The 23,835-nt window shown below is 37.3% G+C and overlaps 1 protein-coding gene across 1 annotated transcript in view; it reads right to left on the minus strand.

Moving 5' to 3' along the window:
• Positions 1–9,226: 9,226 nt before the first annotated feature.
• Positions 9,227–23,835, minus strand: part of DCAF10 (DDB1 and CUL4 associated factor 10) — a 39,397-nt gene continuing 24,788 nt past the window's right edge. Inside the window, exons 4-7 of the mRNA XM_081150731.1 lie at positions 16,387–16,589; positions 14,434–14,547; positions 11,045–11,190; positions 9,227–10,263 (exon numbers count right to left, since the gene is read on the minus strand). Of these exons, the coding sequence (XP_081006857.1) occupies positions 9,895–10,263; positions 11,045–11,190; positions 14,434–14,547; positions 16,387–16,589 (832 nt within the window). The 3' untranslated portion in view covers positions 9,227–9,894. The remainder of the gene's footprint in view (positions 10,264–11,044; positions 11,191–14,433; positions 14,548–16,386; positions 16,590–23,835) is intronic.

Raw genomic sequence — 23,835 nt, forward strand, 5'->3', positions numbered from 1 at the left:
ATCTGATCCCAGATGTTGTCTTTATCACTATTACTCTCACTGTTTCAGAGACACTTTTTCTAAGAATTCGTCTTTCAAAAATCATCATGGGGGATGCCTAATGTATGATTCCATTCATATGAGGTTCAGGCAAATCTGTGGTGGGAAAAAAACAGTGGTTGCCTCTGGGAGGGATGGCGAAGGGCCTTGCTGGGGCGGGGCCCGAGGAAACGTTCTGGGGTGACGGTAGTACTGTAATGTCTCTTGATACTGGTTTGGGTTACGTGTGTATACATCTGTATAAACTTAGAGGGCATGCCGTTAATATTTGTGGGCTTTAATCATATGGAAATTTTTGGACAGAAGAAAAAAATATTGAACTTTAGTTAACGATATGTGTTGCTGGGGATTTTTAGAAAGATGGGTACAGATATATCTGCAATTTATTCAAAATACATAAAAAATTAAGGGATTGATGGGTCGGCTATTATATAAGTGATAAAACAAGCATAGTAAAATGTTAATGGTAGAATCTTGGTAAACAGATGTTCACTGTAAAAATACTTTCAACTTTGCTGTGTGTTTGAACATTTTCATAATAAAATGTTGAGAAAAATCATTAGGGGGCTTATCACAATATTTCATTTTATTGGTTTGTTGTCTCAGTTCGGTTCTTTCAGTATGCCAGTTATTCTTAGACTGCCATGAAGTCACAGGGTACTAGAGAAATTCTTGCTGGAGGGGAATACAGCCTATGGCGTGGTAATCTCTTATCTTTCCCACTCGTCATAGTGACGTAGCAGCCACCTCCTCCCCCTCCTCAGGCCCAGAATGGCCCCCCCATTGTGACAGGGCTGGTGGGTAAAATAGAGCCCAGTCCATTGTTTTTTTTATCGAGACTACCCCAGAGGTAAGGAATCGACTACTCTTGGAGGGACAAGGGTAGGGATCCTGATTTTCCTGCCAATACACTGCAACTTTCAATAAATGCCAGGAAGTCCTTCTTTTAATTATATACATTTATTAAGTACACACAAAAAAATACTATTTAGGTAGTAACTGCTTAATAAATACAAGGTATTCAGAATAGATCTGATACTTTGTATTTAACTTTTAAAAAGTAATCCTCTTAGAGTGAAATTTGGATCCTTCATTTTCCCCAAAGACTAGCCTTTTATAGTGAAAGGCTTTTGCAAGTTAAAGTCATTGCAGTAGTCTAGTGTACCCATAATTTAAATGGCTTTCAATGGAAATAGCTATTTCCCAAAAAAGGGTTAAAAAATGTTTTGAGTTGTCTCTGCCCTGGTGAGTTTCTGTAGTGAGTTTCTGGCAGTTACAGCTCTGTACAGCTCACACGAGAGGGTGGGCATTACTGTAGCAGTGCTCCTCTTTTTAAAAAAGAAAATATCTTTATTGGTTTCAGAGAGAGGAAGGGGGAGGGAGAGAGAGAGAGAAACATCGATGATGAGAGAGTCATTGATCAGCTGCCTCCTGCACGCCCCCGACTGGGGATCGAGCCGGCAACCCGGGCATGTGCCCTGACCGGGAATCAAACTGTGATCTGGATCCTAGGTGGATGCTCGACTGCTGAGCCACGTCCCTGCCCCCTACCCCCCACTGGGCAGTGCTCCTCTTTGAGAAGTTAAGATGACCTTAGCTTAATTAGCTGCTCAGTAACTTAAATATCATGTTAAATTAGGAAAGTCTTAGCTCTCAATGGATAGCTGCCAACCTGACGACGTCCTGAATGGTGTAGCTGATGGGACACATGCTGTCCATCTACAATCTCAGCCTCCAAAGTCAAGATCTTCTCTAAACTGGCTTCCTTTATCTACATGAAGACCCATGGGATCTGTCATACATGGGAAATCTAAACTCTAACTGCATTTTCAATATCCCTAGTTCTCAAACTGTGGTTTCCAGACCTAGAGCAGCGCCAGGGAACTGGTTAGAAATGCGAAATGGGGTTCTCACCGAAAACCTGAGGTCAGAAACTCTGGATGGGGCCCCAGCCACCTGTCTTAATAATCCCTCCAGGCGACTACCACATGCTAGACTGTGAGCACTTTTCATGTCGTCTGCCACAAGAAAGGGTCTGGAAGAAAACTCAGTGGACGTAAATTTGAGTTGTTTTAACCACTAAGTCTGTGGTAATGTATTACATCAGTAATAGGAAACTAATATAGGTTATTGACTCATTACTATAAATGCATGCCAAGTAATGGTTTCTTTTTAAATAAAAAAACTATTTTTATTTGTTATTATTTTTGTTGTTAATCCCCACCTGAGGATATTTTTCCATTGATTTTTTTTTTTGGAGAGTAGAAGAAAAGAGGGAGGGAGGGAGGGAGAGAGAGAGGGGGAGAGAGAGAGAGGGAGGGAGAGAGGGAGGGAGGGAGGGAGGGAGGGAGGGAGGGAGGGAGGGAGGGAGGGAGGGAGGGAGGGAGGGAGGGAGGGAAACATCATTGTGAGAGAGACACATCGATTGGTTGCCTCACATGTGCCCCGACGGGCAGGGGATTGGACCTGCAACCCAGGTGCATGCCCTTGACTGGGAATCGAACCTGCCCTGTGTGTGGGCCAGGGCTCTAACCACTTAGCCACACCAGGCAGGACTAAATAAAAAAATCTATTTTTAAATAGCCCACAGTATGTTAGTCATAGGAATAACTGAACTAGTGATAATTAGTGCTGTGGTTAATTCAGTTTATCTAAATGGTTGATTTCACAAAATAACTGAAAGGAATTCACTCTATTTTTCTCTTCAATGACTTACCAAAAATTGAGTGTCCCAAATCTGATTGTCATTTTTCTAGTGAATTAAAATGGTATGGTGAAGTGACCCACCAATTGCACTGTTAAATAATACAAAAAAAGTCATTCTAGGGAACACTGAAAAAAAAAATAGTATGTTCTGATTTGTCTACATGAGAACCAATCACTGTATACAGCTTGACAAACAAAAGTGAAAATTCATCAACTCAACTATGCTATTTATATGAACAATTTTCACTGAAGAACTAATTTATAAAGCTCTACAAAACAGTCCATGTAAAATAGACATGTATATAGCCAGAACATTAATGAACAGATGTGAATGGATTAGATCTATGTGTTTTCAGTGTAAAATGCCAGTTCTGTGTTTTAGAACAGAGGCCTTCACAAAATGAAACGTGCATATACCAGTGGAAGCATGAGGAGATCCCTGGGACTGGTTTTTAAAAAATTTCCTTGTCTGGCTGGTGTGGCTCAGTGGTTGAGCGTCAACCTATGAACCAAGAGGTCATGGGTTTGATTCCCAGTCAGGGCGCATGCCCGGGTTGGGGGCTCGATCCCCAGTGGGGGGCGTGCAGGAGGCAGCCGATCAATGTTGCTCTCTCTATCCCTCTCCCTTCCTCTCTAAAATTAATAAAAACATTTAAAAAATTTTTTCCTTTATCTCTGTACATGTTCTATATTGTCCCTATAGATCACTACTCTAGTATATGTATATATAATTTATAATCAACATTTGGAGTGTATTCTCTAATTTTTCCTGATAGGGTTACATGATTAAGAAAGGTTAGACTTTCACTAGCAAGAACCACCAAACCCCTGCCTCTGCCACAGCATCATGCCTGATTCGGGTCTGAAGACAAACACCTCAACAATTTAAACAAAAATTTCCAAACTACTGCTAAACGCAACATTGCCACCAATTTTTTTAACAGGTTAACCACACATAAAAAGTGTGTCAAGAGTTTCAAAGTAGCATTTATTTTTTAAAAGCACATTTTGAAGTAGGCTTATACCAAAATATTCAGTGCATATATTTTTAAAAGGTTTATTAAAACCTTAAAATTGTATGTAGGTACGTATGTAGATAATTCATCTGCAACTCTACATTCATCCATTTGAAAAATTCAAAATGATTCAGTTGAAAAGGGAAAGCCACCCGGCCGGGCGCGGCTCAGTGGTTAAGCATCGACCTAGGATCCAGGCGATCAGGGTTCGATTCCCGGTCAGGGCACATGCCCGGGTTGCGGGCTGCAGCCGATCAATGACTCTCTCGTCATTGATGTTTATATCTCTCTCTCTCCCTCTCCTCTCCTCTCCTCTCTCTGAAATCAATAAAGATATATTAAAAAAAAGAAAAGGGAAAGCCAACCGCAAGCTTAGAAAGCTTTCCTAATCCTGAAATGAGGAACATTTCATCTATTAAAGTTTGTTGGGAGGGAGGTACTTCTGTTTTAATTTCAGATTTTATAAGTTATTTTACTAAATCATTCACTTATGGCTAGTTTTCAATGAATGTGAAAATATAATTCACATTATTTTGTTTCCGCCATATCAAAATGAAAATATGCAAGCTGGGCCAGCTGCGTAACTTATGAGCCCAGCGCAAAATAAAAATGTGGGCCCCGTGTTCAGAAAATTAAGACTCTCAAGCAGCTTTCGCACAGCACTGGACCACGCCCGGGCGCCTTCGCAGGGCGGCCACAGGGCCACGAAACCAGCCGCATCCATCGGAGTTTATTTCAGCTGCAGCGATGGAGGAACCAAACCTCACTTCCCTTTGTCCCTTGCGTCCCTAGTTCTGGACTAAGCGTACGGCAGGGATTCCAATGTTCGTTGAATGAAAAGTTGAGTCTTACTGGCAGTTTTGCAGGTCAGTGAGAAATGGCCAGGGAGCAGTGCTGGTGCAGACCGTGCTCGCGGCGCTGGTGACAGTGACGGCGGGTTCCTTCAGACGCGAGTAATCTGCACATCACGCCGGCTCACGGGAGCCTGCGGCACGCACAGTGAAGGTTCACGGACCTCGTTCAATGGCCTTTATGGAGCAGTCCCTCTGCGAGGCCCTGGGCCGGCCCTGGGGACGGGAATAGAGGCCCTGCCCTCGAGAGCTTACAGTCCAGCCTCGGAGCGCAGGGAGAAAGCCTGGTGTCTAGCACACTGTCTGCAACATCCCAAACTTCCTGGAAACGGGAACCTAAAAGTTACTAGAAAGCACAGTTTGGAAACAGAAGATGCAGTGAAGTTTAAAAGAAAAATAATCCATTTTTAATGTAAAAACTGTGAAATCTAAATGAGGAAGAAACTTAGGAAAGCTGAAAATTCTATTTTAAATACTTTGAACCAGATTTAAATTTTAAAAATTATTTTATTACCTCTGGGTGACATCTTCACTTATAGTGACATTTATATACACATACATACAGTTGTGTGCATGTGGGGTGTGCTCCTTGGAGCTTCTGATAAAACCCCTATTTCTACCGCCAATTCACTTACAGCTAGAGAGCAGAATGCAGCGACACTTGAGACCTGCCTTTGAGAATTTCCGATTATCCCCTGAAGGGGAGGAATTCTCAGAATCATCTTTAGGGCATAACTTTTAGTGCGACCTTACGGTGCAGTGAGACTGGACTGTGTGTGTTTAACATGTGATCACTTAAGCATATACTTTAATGGTTACAGGCATTTAATGGCATCAAAAACACTCCTAAGTCTGTCTGGATCTGATTTTCACTGTTTTCCCCCTGCATTCTTTTTTCTTTCTTGACAGCATGAAAGACCCCTGTGCAAACACAGAGCCTCACTGTTCTTTGCAGTCCTTTGGTGCATTGCTGTTTATTCCTTAATCTAACAACACCTTTAATTTGAAGTATTTTACTTAGTGGCAACTGAAAAAACCACTGAGCTAGGCTTTAACTGGAAACTTCTATTACCCACAAGGTTACTGTGAACTGGTCAGAAAGGTGGTAGGCAACCAAGAGCGGGCTCAAAGACCGCGCACCCCGAGCCCGTCTCAGACGCTGAGCAGGCTTGGTTACCTCACCCCCGCTCAGGACAGGTGAACACAGCACACCAGAAGGAAGTGGGGCATCTCAGGGGCAGGCATAGTGCTAGTGCGGAAGGAGAAAGAGCAGACTGCTTAGCAGACATAAAACATTTTAAAATTAAAAATAAAACACCAGCAATCTGAGGCAAATGATTATATATACCCCAGGGTTGAGGGAATCACTTTATAATAATTGATATTAACTCGTATTTGTTATAGCCCTTTACATTTTATGAATTATTTTATATACAATAGACCTCAATGGATATTTATAATGATACATGAATATAACTTTTACTTTTCATCATGAAAATGTGAATTATACTGAGCATGCTGTTTAAGAAGGCAGGGAGGTATACTAACATCTGAAAGACATCAAAAATAATTACAAGTTTTAAATTTTGGCACTTAAGAGATATGCATTAGTTATCCAACAATTCATATATATGCTTTCCTTTATGACCAACACAGGGTAGTATTTAGTGAAATTTCATCGCTCTCTGTCACTGCTGGCCACTAAATGGGGATGATTGTCATCAGTAAGTTATCAGAATATTTCTCTTGTTAAACACAAGCTTAACAGATACTTATGGATGCCAATACCATATATTCTGACTAATTGGGAAACACTAGGCTTCTCAGAATATTTTCCCTACATTGCACTTTCTAACAAACAAAACTTTAGTACTAACAGTATAATGTGATCTTGGTTCTAGACATAGAAGTGGGGGATGTGTGATTTACCTTTTCCTTGTTTTTCTAAAATTTTTGGTATAGCTTCTTCTCAGGATGTAACAAAGAGAAATGACAAAATATACATGTTCTTTGGGCTTCTGAGAAAAACCACCACACACATTTTCAAAATAACACAGATCTCATCTGCTTTCGCCACCGTTTTCACAGCTGAAAATAAGGAACTGCTACGTATTTCATGTTCCTAAACTCATTCAACATAGCATTGCCATAAATACACTGTTCTGCAGAAAGCTTTAAATTTTAAAAACCAAAGTATAATTTATACTACACTTACCAGGAATTATACTATATTACCAATTATAATACATTTACATTTACCAATTATCCTGAATAAAATTGACTAAATAAAATTTAGAGTAAAAAACACCCGATTAGATTTTATACTCCAAGTGAAAGAGGACCTTGACATTGTAAGGTATAATTTCCTCTAATAGTTTACCATTCCTGATGACTTTTAATTCCTTGCTTAACATCCCTGATGACTTTTTGATCATGACCATACCTCAAAGAGGACAAAGGTTGTTTTGTTGAGTTTGCTGGCTGTTAATTTTTAAATCTCATCTGTGTGGCTCTATTTTTATACAAGGCTATTTATCCTCTATTTTTCTTTATTTTATAGCTACACATCCTGCTTGAGGTTTTTTAGTTAGGAATGGACTGTATGTATGCTCTGCAGTTTATAGTATTAATTCTAAAGGAAACTGTAAGTCTTGTCAATGTTCTTTACATGAGGCAGGAAGTAAACCAGCTCTGTAATAAAGAGCTTCCAGAGGATGCTAAACAAGTAAATTAACAGGCCAGTTTACCATCCTTTACAAACCAAAGGGCAGAATGGTAGGTCAATAAGCACAGGCTTTGGACTAAGACAGACCTGGGTTCGAATCCCAGTGATGCCACCCAGCTCTGTGACTTAAGGCAAGTCACTTAAAACTTTCTGACACTCCATTTCCTCCAAAGTAAATTGGTGCTCATCCACCTACTCTGTGAGGGTTAATAGTAAAATATGTACATTATTTAACATGTGATAGATTCTCTTTAGTGGTTAAACAATCACAGACTGAAGTTTAGAGTTCGGCAACATGTTCGCCCAGCATCTCACATGGAGCTCTCTACAAAGGGGATGCAACTTATGGAACCTTTTTGTGATTATCAATACAATCATTGTACCTAGCAGCTTATTTTTAATGTTAACATTAAGTGTTTCTGCCTCCAAAACTTTCTTTCAAATGTTTTTTTTAAAAAGTTATGACAAACCTGTGTTTTCACTGTACTTTGTCATAATTTTTTTTGATGACTAAAAAATTTCCAAATTTTAAACATCCATGGTAAATTTATCTAATTTTAAAAATTTGTCCTAGAGCCAACATCATTCCAAATGAGATGTAACCTTTATACATTGTGTGGTGTCTGGTAGGCCCTACCAAAAAAAAAGTCATTTTTATTCATGTATTTGGGCTGCTTAAACATTTCTATAAGACTTAAAATACTTTTCTTCTTATGGTGGAATTCGCAGCATCTACTCCCATACTTCCCTTTTTCAATCCCTTGGCCAGTTTAAGGGTATTCACAATAGCACAACTTAAAGATGAAATAAAGTATCCATAAGTCATTGTTTTAACAGACAGCACAATACATTAGAAATTGCCCTGAGCAAGGAATTAGGAGACGTGAATTCGAGTCCTGACTCTGCCATTATTTTTTCAGGATAACTTTAGGCAAGTCACTTAACTTCTCTCATTCCTTAAAAAATGAGAATGATTCCATTTTATCTTATTTTCTACCTCTAAAATTGCTTTCATTTACTTTTTTTTTTTAAATGATTAAAATGCCTTCTGGGAGTTGTGTTAAGCACCTGATGGGTACAAAAGTATTTACTGATGTTTAAGGTAGTGTTTTACAAACAGTGATCCAGGGGCCATCTGAATAAAGACTGCATGGTGTTCCTGTTAAAAATACAGATTCCCGTCCTCTCACTGGCAGAATCAGAGCCTCCCAAGGTAAGGACATTTTCTGTGTTTTTCACAAGCTCCTCAATGGTTAGAATGTACCCTAATGTTTGAGAACCACTGGCTAAGAGAATGTGATCTAAGAGGGAAAAAGCCAGCATGTGACTTCAATTACTCTGGCCTCTGGCAAATCCCTTCTAAACACCAAACCATTCAAAGTGGAGAAGACTAGAGGAAAGCTGCTTACTTCAGCAGAGCGGTCAGCCCTGGTCTGGAGCCCTGCTTGATGTGTTTTATTTGCTGTGCTCCATAACGAAACACAACAAAAGGTGTTCATATCAACTCTTAGTCTTAACATCCATATCACTGACTACCACAGTTATGCCAACAGCTTGAAAGGGACTGCAGTTCTCCTCTCACTAATGCTAAGAAAGTTGACCTTGTGCCACCTGGCTCAGGAAAGAAATAAGAGTAAAACACACCTTTTTATTCTCGATTCCCCCTTCACCCCAATACTATAACGTCATCCTGTGTGATTCAAATAATCTGGCAGAGAAAACAGAATATCTGAGCCACACTGTTCTCATCACTCTTCGGTCAGATAGTGTACTAATCCAATAAATAAATTCTATTCTATACAATAGAAATGACCAAAGTCCATTCCTTCTCCCCTCTTCCTCTCTAATGCTGTTGACAGGAACAAAATACCAAGTAAGGACACATGCTAGAGATTTTAAAATTCATACAAGTAAAGTAAATTACAAGGAGAGGTGATGTTTTTTCCTAGAATTTCACAACAAAGCCCTCCCATGATGAAAAAATATGTAGAATTTTAACAAGAAGCTTAAAAGACATTTGATGCAAGACTAACAGTTATGAGAATAACGCCATTATCTGTGCCCATTACTGAGAAACATAACAGCAACTTTAAAAGGCCAAGTATACTGATAAGTGAAGATGAAATTTCTTTTTCAACCAGTATGCCAACATCAAACTTTTGGACATTATTCTAGTGTGACAGGTTGCTCCTAACCCAACCAAAACTCCTGCCAAATGTCCACAAAATTCACACCAAAATCAAAAACAAAAAACAAAAAGTAAGAAACTTGACAAGCGCTACCATGCAAAATAACCAGAAGAGCTGGGGTTCAGTGGCACAGATCAGCAGGAGCTGAGGAATGCTGCAAAACATGATGCTGCATAGAGTCTAACTTGGTGATGCCCCTATTATGCTGGATGAACAAGTCCTCAGGTCACAGGTATGTTCATGGACCCATAAGAATCAGGATCTTGACCCAAACTTTTAAGATCTTCTAAAAAGAAAATACTTCACCTAAATTGAAGTCATTTATATGTCAAACACCAGAAGAGCTGCTTATTTGTTGTAAGTTGTGCCTAAAACTTAGGCTGATACAAAGAAACCCGTCCACTAAGGCACCCTGAGGCAATCTGACAATGTGTTGGAGAGAACTTTGTTGTCAGTACAACATCATTATGAGAGTACAGAGATCGGATCACCCGCAGGGGACTGGCTTCTTTGGGCAAACAGTCAATAAGTTCACTGCACTGTTTGTCAAATCCCAACAAGCGAATCCCATAGCCATGTGGGGAAGAAACCATTCGCCCATCAGGGCTGAAGCAAAGTTCTTTGATGTAACCCCTGCCTACATTGGCTTCTTCAATGTAATGAGTCAGTCGTAGAGAACAGCGAGGTGAGACAGGACGCACGGGAGCTCCTTCTTGGAATTCATAAACACAAGTCCACTAGGGAGAGAGGAGAAAGACAAACCAAAGTTAGAGAGTCCCAAATAGTGCTACAGATATTCTTTAAAACAAACAAATAAACAAAAACTCAACAGAATGCTAAAGCCATAGAACTGTTGCAAGAAATCATTTAGATGAATGCTATCCCTCTTTCAACTGACTTGTAGGCCTCACACCCCTAACTTCATTAAGCTGGGGGTTATTCTGTACTCTGATACTTTAAAGCCTTTTATTCACAGAGACCGCTGTGATTTCTGTAGTAATAATTCCCTCTTCTTAGAGTAACAACAATCTTGATATTTAAAAAATTCTAGGGTTAAGACAGTCAAGCCCTAGAATACCTCCCTACACACTTCAAAGGCTCTTCTCCCCTTCTGTCAGTTGTGGATTCTAGAGCTAGTGAGATTCTTGGAGGACTCCTGCTATTCAGAGTGATGAAAATCATAAGGCCATATAAAACCATTCCTCCTAGTTTCAGTTTAGTTTCTTCCTTTCCCAAAGTTTCCCCTGGTTTTTTAAATGAGAAAATTATTACACTCAATTGGCTTAGCAAAACCTCACATTTAGCCAGCCTAGCCAAAACATCTCAGTAGGGTTTTTTTTTTATGATGAGCCAAAGAAGAATTAAAAAGCTGGACACAATCTGAGCTGATCATTGCTTTAAAGCACTTGCCAGCTTGCCACACCCAGGCCAGAGAGGAGGCAGAAGGGATTTCACGCACCCATGGCAATGGCAGTTTGTTCAGCTGGCCCTGTGGAAGGGGGAGTGCTGTTACCATACCTCCTGATCGTCAGTGTTGCTTGAGCACCGAAGGAGAGTGGCCCAGCCTTTTGGGTGAAGCTGTAAGGATGTGATGCAATTTCCACGGTCTCTCTCACCAGGAACTTTAGGGGTTAAAACTTCAAGACTATTTCGAGGTGAAACTCCTGAGATACAAGAAAATTAAAATGTAGGATTTGTATTATTAGAGGACTAAGGTAGCTTATCAAAGCTTTGATTTCTTGGGGTGTTGAACATACAATATACAGATGATGGGTTACAGAATTGCACACCTGAAACCTATGTAATTTTATTAACCAATTCAATGAAAAAGTAAAAAAAAATATTTTAAAAATAATTTTTTTTTAAAAAAGCTTTGAATTCTGTCAGAAATCATGTCTTTATGTCTTCATTCCTTTGTCTTCATTCCTTTGTCTGTCTTATGCTACCACGTGTAAAAAAACAAAACAAAAACAAACAAAAAACCACGGTGCCCTCAATATGTGGAGTGTGTCTTTGGGATGAGGGGGAAGAATATAACTAGAACTAAAGAATCCAAGTTCCTGTAGCAGGAATCACCAATGACCTAAGGCTAAGGTATTAAAACTTTTGATTTGGATTACATCTCAGAAAGCTCTTCATTTAAGTAAAATCAAAGTTATGTAACATGAAAGGAATCTGGAAAAGTAAAAGATAAAAATTCTCATCTCAGAGGACCTGGTGCAGAGAAGGAAATACTTGGAAGCCATGAAAACTGCCATTATATAAATAAAAGGCCATTATGTATACAAGCAGTGCGACTTATGGCTGTCAAGGACAGTGCTATAATTTTGGCGGTGAGGGAGGACACTTCACATAGAGGCATGTCAAAACAAGGGGTGGGAGATGTTGCCAGTCATACATACTCCTGGTCCTCTGGTATGGCCCCTCATTTCCTTCTACCTAGACCCAATGACAGTGACTGCTGCAGTGAGCCATTGTCCCTTCTGGGAGTATGTCATATTCCTCAGGTATATGGAGAACCACTTTTACAGACATTATAAGAAAGCAGCTTAAAAATGTAATATCAAGCCCTAGCCAGTTTTGCTCAGTGGTTAGAGCATCAGCCAATGGACTGAAGGGTCCCGGGTTCAATTCTGGCCAAGGGCACGTACCTTGGTTGCAGGCTTGATTCCCCCGGCCCAAGTGGGGGCTCGTGTGGGAGGCAACCAATCAATGAGTCTCTTTCTCTTTCTCTCTCTCTTTCCATCTCTCTCTCTCTCTCCTCCTTTCACTCTGAAAAAGCAATGGAAAAAATATCCTCGGGTGAAGATTGAAAAAAGAAAAAGTAATATCAAGAGAAATATTTCAACATTTCTCTTCCTGTGGAAGGAGTTCCTTTGAAGATAATAAGCTCCCTCAGTCACACCCTTTGTAAATCGTGTCTCAAAAAGATGTATTCTTTTATATATCTTTATTGATTTCAGAGAGAGGAAAGGAGAGGGAGAGAGACAGAAACATCAATGATGACAGAGTCATTGATCGCTGCAGCCCGCAACCCGGGCGTGTGCCCTGACCGGGAATTGAACCCCAATTGCCTAGATCCTAGGTCAATGCTCAACCACTGAGCCATGCCCAGCCGGGCAAAAAGATGTATTCTTTTAAAAGATTCCTTTTATATTAGTACAGCATTGATGGAAACCTGTGAAGCTCTAAATCACACTGTTACAACTAAAAGATACCTAAATAATGATTCCACATGTGTTTAAACTTTAATAATTTTCAAGAAAAATAAATCTATTTCAAGAATTTTGAAAATCCGTAACAAAAGCAGAAAAGAAACCCATTCTAAATAGCTAAGTAGTGGTTTCCAAGCTGTGCTCCTTGGAGGTTCCTCAACAGTTGGCAAAAGGGGAGAACCACCTGGAGACCAGGGTAGAGATGGGGTAGGTCAAGGGTTTCCCTAATTTCACTTGAACCAGTTACTCCACTTTTATTTGTACTACATCCGTAAGAATCCACAGCAAATTTCATATGGAAAAATACAGTTTTAATCCTGAAATGAGTTTCTGCTCTTTACAGCTATCATATCTGCCAAAGTATGGTGCTAACATAGGCCAACACCTGGAGACCCAGGGTTTCCAACACTTAGAGCAACCTTGCCTCCAAGTCCCACCTTCTCTCTTTCCACCCCCTGATTTTCTTGTTCTCTCTGCCCAGGCTCCCAGTACATCACTTCTTCTCCCAGATGCAACTCTTGATAGCATAAAACTGCTATAAAGTTTTGCTTTGGGGTTTACCAATGTAGCAAGCAAGCTTGTGAGCTATTCTTCTTAAGTTTCTTTTTTTTCATGGATGGTTTAGTTAATCAATAAATATTTTTTTCAATGATTTTTAAGAACCTTGGCTTGTTTCCCATAGCCAAAGAGGAAGGAGAAGAACAGGAAGAATCTGCAAAAGTAGTTTTTGCTACAAATCAAAGGAGAAATGTTATACATCTGGGCATAAATCTCTAAATTTAAGAGGAAGAGTTTTTAACCTTAAAGTGAAACATCAGTCTTCAACATCCAGAAGAAAGTGAATAAGCTATAGGTTAGGTGAGGAAGGGCTCTCAAACCATTCTGCTCATGTAAGTAGTCATGCAAAATAATCAAGTATGCATTTATAAAGCACTTACAAGACGGGGCCACCCAGGGAAAACACAAATTACAAGTCTAATGTATAATCCTTCCCATAAATATCTAGGTAGGAGACATGCTTATCAGCAAAAGGTGACCCCAAAAAACTGTATCTGGCCATCAGTCTATAAAGAAGACAAACAAAAAGTGCTGTAAGAGTTTAACTGTGGATTAGTTTGGAGAGGGACTATAGGCAAAATTTGCACGGGTAGAAAGCATTTCAATCAGAAGGTGGAAGGAATAGGCCAAGCAGCTAATTCTGCCAGACTGGCTGGGGAAAAACTGGCAAAAGCAGAGTGGGGCCAGACTGTAGCTCACTTCATTCCACCAGCCCTCTGTCAGTCATTGCTCAGATAAGGAAATGCAGAGTAAAAAGCCTACTGGGCTGAAACCAGGTGACTTTTACAAGCACCTAATAAATGCATCCTCTTATATTTATACAGCACTGTCACATGTATAATATCATTTAATTTCCATAATAACCTTGATTGGAATCTACATTTCCCAACTACTTCTTCTACAAACTACAACAAGCTAAGTCCAGGAAATAAAATCAAAGCTTAAATTCCAACGAAGATTTAAGCCCAAGATACTCAACCCTGGAGACTCTGTTTAGCTTTTTGAAAATGATAACTGAGGGGCAAGGAACAGCCTCATCTTTATTGGCTAATTTTATGGATTAAAGCTAAACCAAAGAAAGCTACTTGGTAGAATCTATTGTTGCAGGATTATAAAATTCAACTTTTAACCTACCTTCTCTCTGTGAGGCTCGTGACATATGTTTCTCAGAAGATGAATTAGAATCACTGTGATGACAAGGTGAACCAGAAACTCTAGGGCCAGATGAACTCGATGAAGTGGTCAGATCTTAAAAATACAAAAAATTCTGACAATACACCTAGCAAAACTCTGGTAATGTCTCTTAACTTTTTAATCATCTATTTGAACCATACTGTTAAAATCCATCTGAAACATGGTAAGTACATGTCCACTCAAAACTGGCTTATAATTAAGACTGAGGTAGGACAGCTCTTTGAAGTGTTCTATCTAAGGCCTAGTCCCTTTTTAAAACCTTTTATTCCAGTGACTAGCTTAAGTGAAATAAAAATGAAAAAAAACAAACACAGGAGCATCTTTTGGCTTTGCATCATTTGTGCAATGAAATGGAACAAAAAATTCAATGAGAATGAAAACTGAGCTGTTCAGCCTGCTGTTTAATGTTAGAATAGGGCCCAAACAACAGGTTCATTACTGAGAACATGAACAGATCCTTCTTAAAGCACACCAAATCCCCTATTATCATTCTTAAATTACGTGAACACTATCTTTGAAATGCAATACAAACTTTATGTTGAAATCTGTAGAAAAAGAAAATGAGTATCAGATAGCTGAGTTTGAGGTAGTACTCCAAATAGCAATTTCTATTTCATCACACTTTTCTAGCGGCCCCACACTTCTGTGGGGGCTTATTAATTTAGTTCCCTTTAAAGTAATTAAGTACCAGAATTACCCTTAGAAGTCAAAAAACCTTCTTGGTTTTTGAATAAAAAAATGCCAACTAGGCACAGATGGGATGGCTCAGTGGTTGAGCATCAACCCATGAACCAGGAGGTCACAGTTTGATTCCTGGTCTGGGCACATGCCCAGGTTTCAAGCTCCGTCCCCAGTAGGGGAGGTACAAGTGGCAGTCAATCGATGTTTCTCTCTTGACGTTTCTATCTCTCTATCCCTCTCCCTTCCCCTCTCTCTAAAATCAATAAAAATAATTTTTTTTAAATGCCAACTAGTCCTTTAAATCACTACTTCTCAGAAAGCAAAAGTTGATTATTAATATTTAACTGGAAAAAAAAATCTGAATCCAAAAGGATTGCATCCCTTGCTTGCAAATAAGTTGATAGAACTTAAATTTCTACGTTTAGCAGTGAAACTGGGCAACTACAGTACAATGAGGCCTGCACATTCCCAAAAGAGTCCTCAGAAATGGCTCTATGCACACAGGAGAAAGATTCTAATCATCTGAAACTAATATTTAATAGCAATTTATGAACATTATGTGTTCCAAGTGGGTATGTTCCCAGATCAGCTCTCTTTTTCCCAAAGGTAGATGAAATAGTTTCTATCACATAATGTAGATAAATTATAGTACATAAATATTTCTAAGCCTCAATTTCACTTAAGTCTGATGGAACCAGCAATAGGGGAAAGAACAGAACTTCAGCAAGAGGATGTTTATAGGTCATGAGATAAGATTACCAGCTACCTGTGACTGGGCATTTGGAAGCCTAGTATACAATACAGACTTAAAACTAAAACTCCATATTGACTATAACTTAAAAGCTCTGCTGGGTTCCAGAAGAACTTTAAAAGATTCAGACTATCTTAGACCATCATTAATTTTTGAGATAGTGATGATTTAGAAATACCGATAAAAGATTTTCTGGCTAGCAGAGAGCTAAAAAGAAATGTTTTTAGAGTTAGCAAATGATCTATTCTTCCTAGATCATTTGTGATCAGAGGGACAAATTAATGCTATGTCAGAGATACATACAGATCATTATATTTCCTTGAGAAAAAAGCTCTTGCTGACCTTGCTAAAGAATGTCTTAATTTTCTTCCCTTCTTCCTGCTATCATTCTCAGAATGGAAACATAACATTTCTCTATGTCTGAGATTCTTTGGAAATTTCTTCAAAAAAGAAAAGCTTACCTGAACTTGATGTAGTTCTTCTTGCCCTCAAAATGGGATAGCTGCCTACTTCTAAAGACTTGGTTAAGTCAAGATCGTGCAAAATCAAGAGATATCCAGAGGACGTTGAGATCAACATTTTGGAACAATCTGGTGTTAATCTCATTCTCATGAGAAAACGTGTGTGAAAAAATTTCTTATGCGGACACCCATCTTCTGTACACCTACAGAAGAAATCAAACCAAAAAAACTTAGAGTTATCATAAATATAAGGATTTGCAGATAGTCATGTTTTGCCCTTCAAATCAGAATTTAAAATCAATGTATCTTAGACTTACACATGATTAATTTTTTTTTTGCTCACCATTCACTCTTTCATCTCCAACTTTCTTTTTTAGATTATTCTCTCTTTCTGAAGTATATGTTTTTAAGATTTTGTTGAGGTAAACCCACTTTTTGTTGTTCTGGAAATCTTTACTTCACTCTTCTTTTTGATTAAAGGTTTAGCTGAGCAAATAACTTCAAGTTGATAGTTATTTCTTTCTGAATTTCGAGGATATTCCACTGAGTTCTGATTTACATTGTTGCTATTTCTAAGTCTGCTATCAGTCTCATTGTTACTTTGGGTAATTTACCTTTTTTCCCCTCTGATTGATCTTTGTCTTTGGAGTACTGCAGTTTCACTCTGATATGTGTAAATTTGGATTTCTTTCTATTTATTGGGATTCATTTGAGTTTCTAAATCTTAAAGTTCATATTATTCATATATTCTGGAAAATTCTCTATCATTATTCCAATATTCCTCTCACCTATTTTTTCTATTCTTTTAGAGCTCCAAATAGATGTCTGAAACATTCACATTTGACTCTCATCTCACACCTGCTCTTTCATGTTTTCGATCTCTTTTCCATATGTTGTATTCTGGGTAAATTTTCAATATCTATATTCCAAAGCTGTGTCTAATCTGCCACTTGACCTGTTCTATGTGTTTTTAAATTTCCATAGTTTTATTTATTTATTTATTTTTTACTTCTATGTGGCTCTTTTTCAGATCTGCCTGGTTTTCTGAATAGATTCTTATTCCTTGCCTATATTTTTCATTCCTTCTTTTATTTACTTTTTTGTTAATTATTTTTTAAATTGTGAACTGTATCATACCTACAGAAAAGTACGTAAGTAAAACATATGAAAAGTCTGAAGAAAAATGAGCACCTGTGATTCATCACCCATGTTAAGAAATAGAATAACCAGTTAGTTAAAAGTCCCCTCTATTTCTCTACTCTGTTGCATCCTTCAGTCAACATTCAATGCTTCAAGCATAAAATGCACTTTATCTCTCGGATAATATTGATAGGTTTTTAAAATTTTAAGTTTTCTTCTCCCTATGTAGTTTCTATTTCCTCCAAAGTACCTCCCCATTTGTGTAAGTCTTTATATTAGAAGTTTTTCTCAAATGTCTGAATATTTTTAGCTGTCTGCTCATAATTAAGAGTGGGGCACTAAAAAGTTGACTGGGAACTCTCTGAGTGCTGGACAGGCTTGAGCTTCACTCTGTAGGGTGAAGCTATTTTTTAAGGAACTCCTACTGTGAGTATGTACAGTTCATTAAATGGAAGCTAAGGGTCTTTGAAGTCAATATTCAGTGTGCATGTGGTAGGTCAGTTTTCCTGGTTTTGGTAAGGTACCCAATCCTTCAACTGTGTCTGGCACCCTTCACTGCATGGATTCTCTATTTTACCCTCTTTAGAAGATAAGATTTGAAACTTCTGAAATGGGAGGTCGATCAATCGCCCAGTGGTATAGATTAGGGGAAGAAACGTAAGTTCTTAAATACCTTTCACTTGAATCCTTACTTTAGCTACCTCTTCTGTTACAGAGTACCCAGCGTTGCCAGTCCCTCTGATTTTTGATGATTTCGTATAAGTTGTCTTAAGTTCTTAACTTTTCCCCACTGCCAGCTTAGGATTTAGCTTTCTTGCACTTACTAAATCAAGTTGTTTAAGTAAGTTGCTAAGTCAGTTGCCACTCATCTACATAGTCTCCAGATTTAAAAATTTTATTGTCATTGCTTCCTTTCCTATCCCCTCCCCTTTATGAGTTTACACCCTTTATTTTTATATTTGCTTATAGTAGTTTTAGAGGTGTCTTCTAGTCCATAGATTTTATTTAGGTCTTACAATGACTTAAATGAAATTTTACAATTTTTTCCATAAAATTTATACAGATCTTCTGTTGTAACTTATTTCTGTGTACCAGCTAAATTTTTTAATTACTATATGCTTTAAAAAATGTAAATTGTTTGTTGTGATTAGGAACACTACTGATTTTTATATTTTGATCTTATCTCTATCTAGCAATCTTGGTTAACTCTTATTAATTCTGGCAATTTGTCAGAATTTCTAGGGCTTTCTATTTAGACCAGGGGTCAGAAAAACTGATCTATGGACCAACTCTGGACCATTGCCAGTGTTTATATAGAAAGTTTGTTGGAAAACAGCCACGCCCATTCACGTACTGTCTATGGTTGCTCAGAGACCACATAGCACACAAAGCCTAAAATATTTTATTACATGGTCTTTTATAGAAACTGTTTGCCAACCCCTGATGTAGACAATCACATCATCTGTGAATGCTATTGTTTAATTTTTTTCCTTTCCAATCCTTATATATTTATTTCTTTTATTGTATCAACTAGGACCCTGACATCCTCCACCCCAAAACAATGGTAAACAATAGTAGTAACAGCAGGCACATTTCTCCTTCATGATTTTAAAGAGAAAACTTCTAAAGTTTCACCATTTTAAAATGTGCTGTAGGTTTTACTGTATACTTTTCATGAGTTTCCTTTTATTTCTAGTTAATTAACTGTTTTTTAACAGCTTTATTGAGGTATAATTTATATACCATAAAATTCACCCATTTTAAGTGTACAATTTAGTGATTTTTAGTAAATTTACAGAGTTGTGTGATCATCAACACAATTCAATGTTAGAACACTTTCATCACCCTAAAAAATCCTTCCTGCCCATTAACAGTCTCTCTCTGTCCCTACTCCCAGACACAGGCAACCACTAATCTACTTTCTGTCTCTATAGACCTAACTATTGTGGACATTTCATATAAAAAGAATCAGCCTTGGCCTGTGTGACTTGGTTGGGCATAGTCCCATGCACCTGGGGGTTGCCAGTTCATTTCCTGGTCAGGGCACATGCCTGGGTTGCAGGCTAGATCCCCGGTAGGGAATGTGCAGGAGGCAGCAATTGATGTTACGCTCGCTCTCTCCCTCTCTCTAAAAATCAATACAAAAATCTTTGGAAAAACAAAAAAGAATCATACAATAAGTGGTCTTTTTGTTTGGCTTTATTCACTTAGCATAATTTTTTGAGGCCCATCCACATTATTACACATACTAGTACTTTGTTGCTTTTCGCTACCAAATAGTATTCTATCATATGTATATATCACATTTTATTCATTTACCAGTTGACGGATATTTGGATTGGTTCCATCTGTTGGCTATTATGAATACTACTACTATCAGCATCCATGTACAAGTCTTTGTATGGATATATGTGTTTATTTCTCTCAGGAAGATATCCAGTAGATTGCTGGGTCATATGCTAACTCTATGTTTAACATTTTAAGAAACTGCTGAACTGTTTTCTAAAATGGCTGTCCCATTTTACATTCCTATAGCAATGTATGAGGTTCCAGTTTCTTCACATTCTTGCCAATACGTGTTATCGTGTTTTATTAAAGCCATCATAGAGGGTGTTAAGCGGTATCTCACTTGGGTTTGACTTGCATTTCCCTGATGACTAATGACACTGAACATATTTACATGTGCTTATTAATCCTTTGCATATCTTCCTTGGTGAAATGTCTATGTAACTATGTTGCCCAATTTTAAATTGGGTTGTATACATATGAGTTGCAAAAGTGCTTTATATATTCTGGACACAAGTCCTTTATCAGATTTATCAAATATCCTCTCTCATTCTGTAGTTTTTCTCTTCACTTTTTTAATGGTGTCATTTGATGGACAAAGCTTTTTAATTTTAATTAATGGCATTTTATCGAAATTTTTTTATTACCTCAGCTTCAGAGTTGTATGAAGATTTACTCCCATGTTTTCTTCTAAGAATTATACAATTGTAGCACTTATGTTCAGGCTGAAATTCATTTTAAGTTCATTTTTGTGATGTGAGATAAGGATCTAAATTAATCTTTTTGCACATGGATATCCAGTTATTCAAGTTGTTTATTAAAAAGATTATTCTTTCCTGAATCTTGACACTTCTGTTAAAAAATCATAAATGCAAGGATTTCTGGACTCTCAAGCTATCCTTTGCCAGTACCACACTGTTTTGATTACTATGTATTTGTATTAAGTTCTGAAATTGGAAAGGAAGTGTGTCTTCCAATTTTGTTCTTTTTTTTCAAGACTGTTTTGGCTATTCTGGGTAACTTACATTTTCACATAAATTTAATAATCAGCTTGACAATTTGGCAGCTGGAACTTTGATAAGGATTGCATTGAATCTATAGATTAATTTGGAGAGAATTGCCATCTTAATGATACTGAGTTTGCCGAGCCATGAACATGGAAAGTTTCTCCATTCACTCACATCTCTTTATATTTCTTTCAGCAATGTTTTATAGTTTTCATTGTGCAAATTTTGTACTCACAGTGGTACCTCGGTTTTTTAATGTAATCCATTCCGGAAGACCATTCGAGTTCTGAAACATTCGAAAACTGAGGGATCAATAGCCAACAGCTACACCTCAGGATCCTGCACTCAGCGGAAGCCCTGTGCATTTACTTCTGGGTTTACAGCATTTATAAACCAAAATGTCCATCAACGGAGACCCGAGGTACCACTGTATTTGTTAAATTTATTCCTAAGCATTTTATTCGGTTTGATGCTATCATGAATGGGATTTTTTTCTTTATTTTTGAACTGCTCACTGCTTATAAGTAGAAATACAGTTGATTTTTGTATATTAATCTTGTATATTTTGTGACTTTGCTGAACTTGTTTATTAGTTCTAATAATTTTTTTAGTGTATTTCTTATGATTTTCTATAGACAATATTGTATCTTCTGTATATGAAGACAGTTTTACTTTTTCCTTTCCAATCCGGATGCCTGTTATTTTTTTTCCTTGCCTGACTGCATATCCAGTGCAGTTGTACCTCTAGTACAATGCTGAATTAAAGTGGTGGAAGGAGACATCCTTGCCTTGTTCCTAATCTTAGGGGAAATATATTCCGTTTTTCAACATTAAGTATGATTTTAGCCATAGGTTTTTTACAGATTTTTTTTATCAGGTTGAGGAAGTTCTGTATTATCTCTAGTTTTATCACAAATGGGTGTTGGATTTTGTCAAGTGCTTTCCTGCCTTTAAGATGATCATATATATGGGTTTTGACCTTTATTAATATGGTACATTATATTGATTTTTTTATGTTAAATCAACCCTTTATTCTTGGGATAAATTCTAACTGGTGATGAGATATAATCCTTTATATATGTGTGTGTGTGTGTATATATATACATATATATTCCTTTATAGAATCATGCAATATATATATGTTGTTGAAGATTTTTTAATCTTTTCTTTGGAGGAATATTGGTCTGTAGTCTGCTGTTCTTATGTTTTTCTGGTTTGGTGTCAGGGTAATACTAGCCTCATAAAATGAGTTGGGAAGTGTTCTCTCCTGGAAGAGTTTATGAAAGATTGTGGGATGATTTTTAATATTACCAATTCAATTTCTTTACTTGCTATAGGTCTGTAGGTCTATAGATTTTCTATTCTTGAGTGAGTTTAAATAATTTGTAACCCTGTAGGTATTTATCTAAGTTGTCTAATTTGTTGCCATAAAGTTGTTCATTATATTCCTTTATAATCCTTTTAATCTCTATAAAGTTGGTACTGATGTGCCCTCCTTTGTTTTTAAGTATGACTGAATGTTTTTTATTCCTCAATTGAAATAATCATATAGACTTATCTATTTAATCTGTTTGTGATAAATCATATCAATAGAATTTCTATTGATAAATCATTTTTTTCATTCCTTGAATAAAGCCCACTTGTTCATGATATTTTGATTACTATCTTACAGAATCCAATTTCCCTTTATTTAGAATATTTACATCTACATTATATTACATATTGGCCTTTCATTTTTTTCTTTAAACATTATCTTTAACAAGGTCATACTAGCTTTATACACGAGGTAAAGAGAATCCCCACACCCCCTTTCTGAAATCTGAAGTTTAATAAAGTTAGAATGTTGTGTTTTTATATTTCATAGAATTCACCTATAAAACTGACAGGCCTGTTTTATTAGTAGATAGGTTTTAAGTGATTTTTTCCATTTCTTTAATGGATATGGCAGAGATGATATTCAGAATATTGAAATAACCAGCACTGCATGAAAACTAGCACTCAAAATTGACGATGATAGCAGTGCTGGAAGTGGGTCCTGGATTTACTTTATTGTGTAAAGGGGGACTTTAGCTACTAGATCATAAGGAGATTGTGAGGGAGGTATCCCTAGAAGAGAGGCCAGGTAAACAGACGGTGCCAGAATATGACATCTTGGGATTCAGGATAGTGGCTATTTATCAATCATTATAGAAGTTCAATCTTTTGAAAACCACTTTAGCTGTACTAGTGCATATTGGTTAAATATCAGTTCTGGTAATAGTTCTATTTCAGGTTTTCTATTTCTTCCTTGGTCAGTTTTGCTAAGGTCTATTTTCTGAGTAAACTATGTTATCAAAGTTTTCAAATATACTGGCATAAAGCTGATCTTATCTCATTCTATATTTTTTATTGTCTCCTTTTTCATTGCTAAGATTTTTTGTGTCTCATTTCTCCTGATGAATCTTACCAGAGAACTGTATATTCAATTAGGTTTTTTAAAGATCAAAGATCAGGCTTTAAAAAAATCTTTATTGTATTTTCATTTTAAATTTCATTTATTTCTGCTTTTTCTTTATCATTTCCATATATCTACACTCATCAGGCCCTTTTTTATCTTGTTCCAATTTCCACCCCCATCAGATTACAGATTTGGGTTAATAAGCATCTTCTTTTAAGGATGCACCATCTCTGAGATTCGGTGGGGGGTTTTTAGTAAAATGCTTAGTTCATTAATTTTCAGTCTATCTTCTGATTTATCTATGATTTCTTCTTTGATCCATGAACTATTTCGAAAGTGAATTTGTAAGTTTCCAAAAATGGGAATTTTTAGTTACCTGTGTTAATTAGACTATACTGAGGTCAGGGAAAATGGTTTGTGTAATAACAGTTCTTTGATATTGGTTGATACTTTGTAGTTCAGTACGTGCTCATTTTTGTACATATTCTAACGCTGCTTCAGAGGATGTATTCACTAATTGTTGGGAGCCGAATTCTGAATATGCCTAATAGATCAAGCTTATTAATAAATCAAGCTTAT

The sequence above is a fragment of the Miniopterus schreibersii genome, assembly GCF_964146895.1.
Source record: "Miniopterus schreibersii genome assembly, chromosome: 11".
Lineage (NCBI taxonomy): Eukaryota > Metazoa > Chordata > Mammalia > Chiroptera > Miniopteridae > Miniopterus > Miniopterus schreibersii.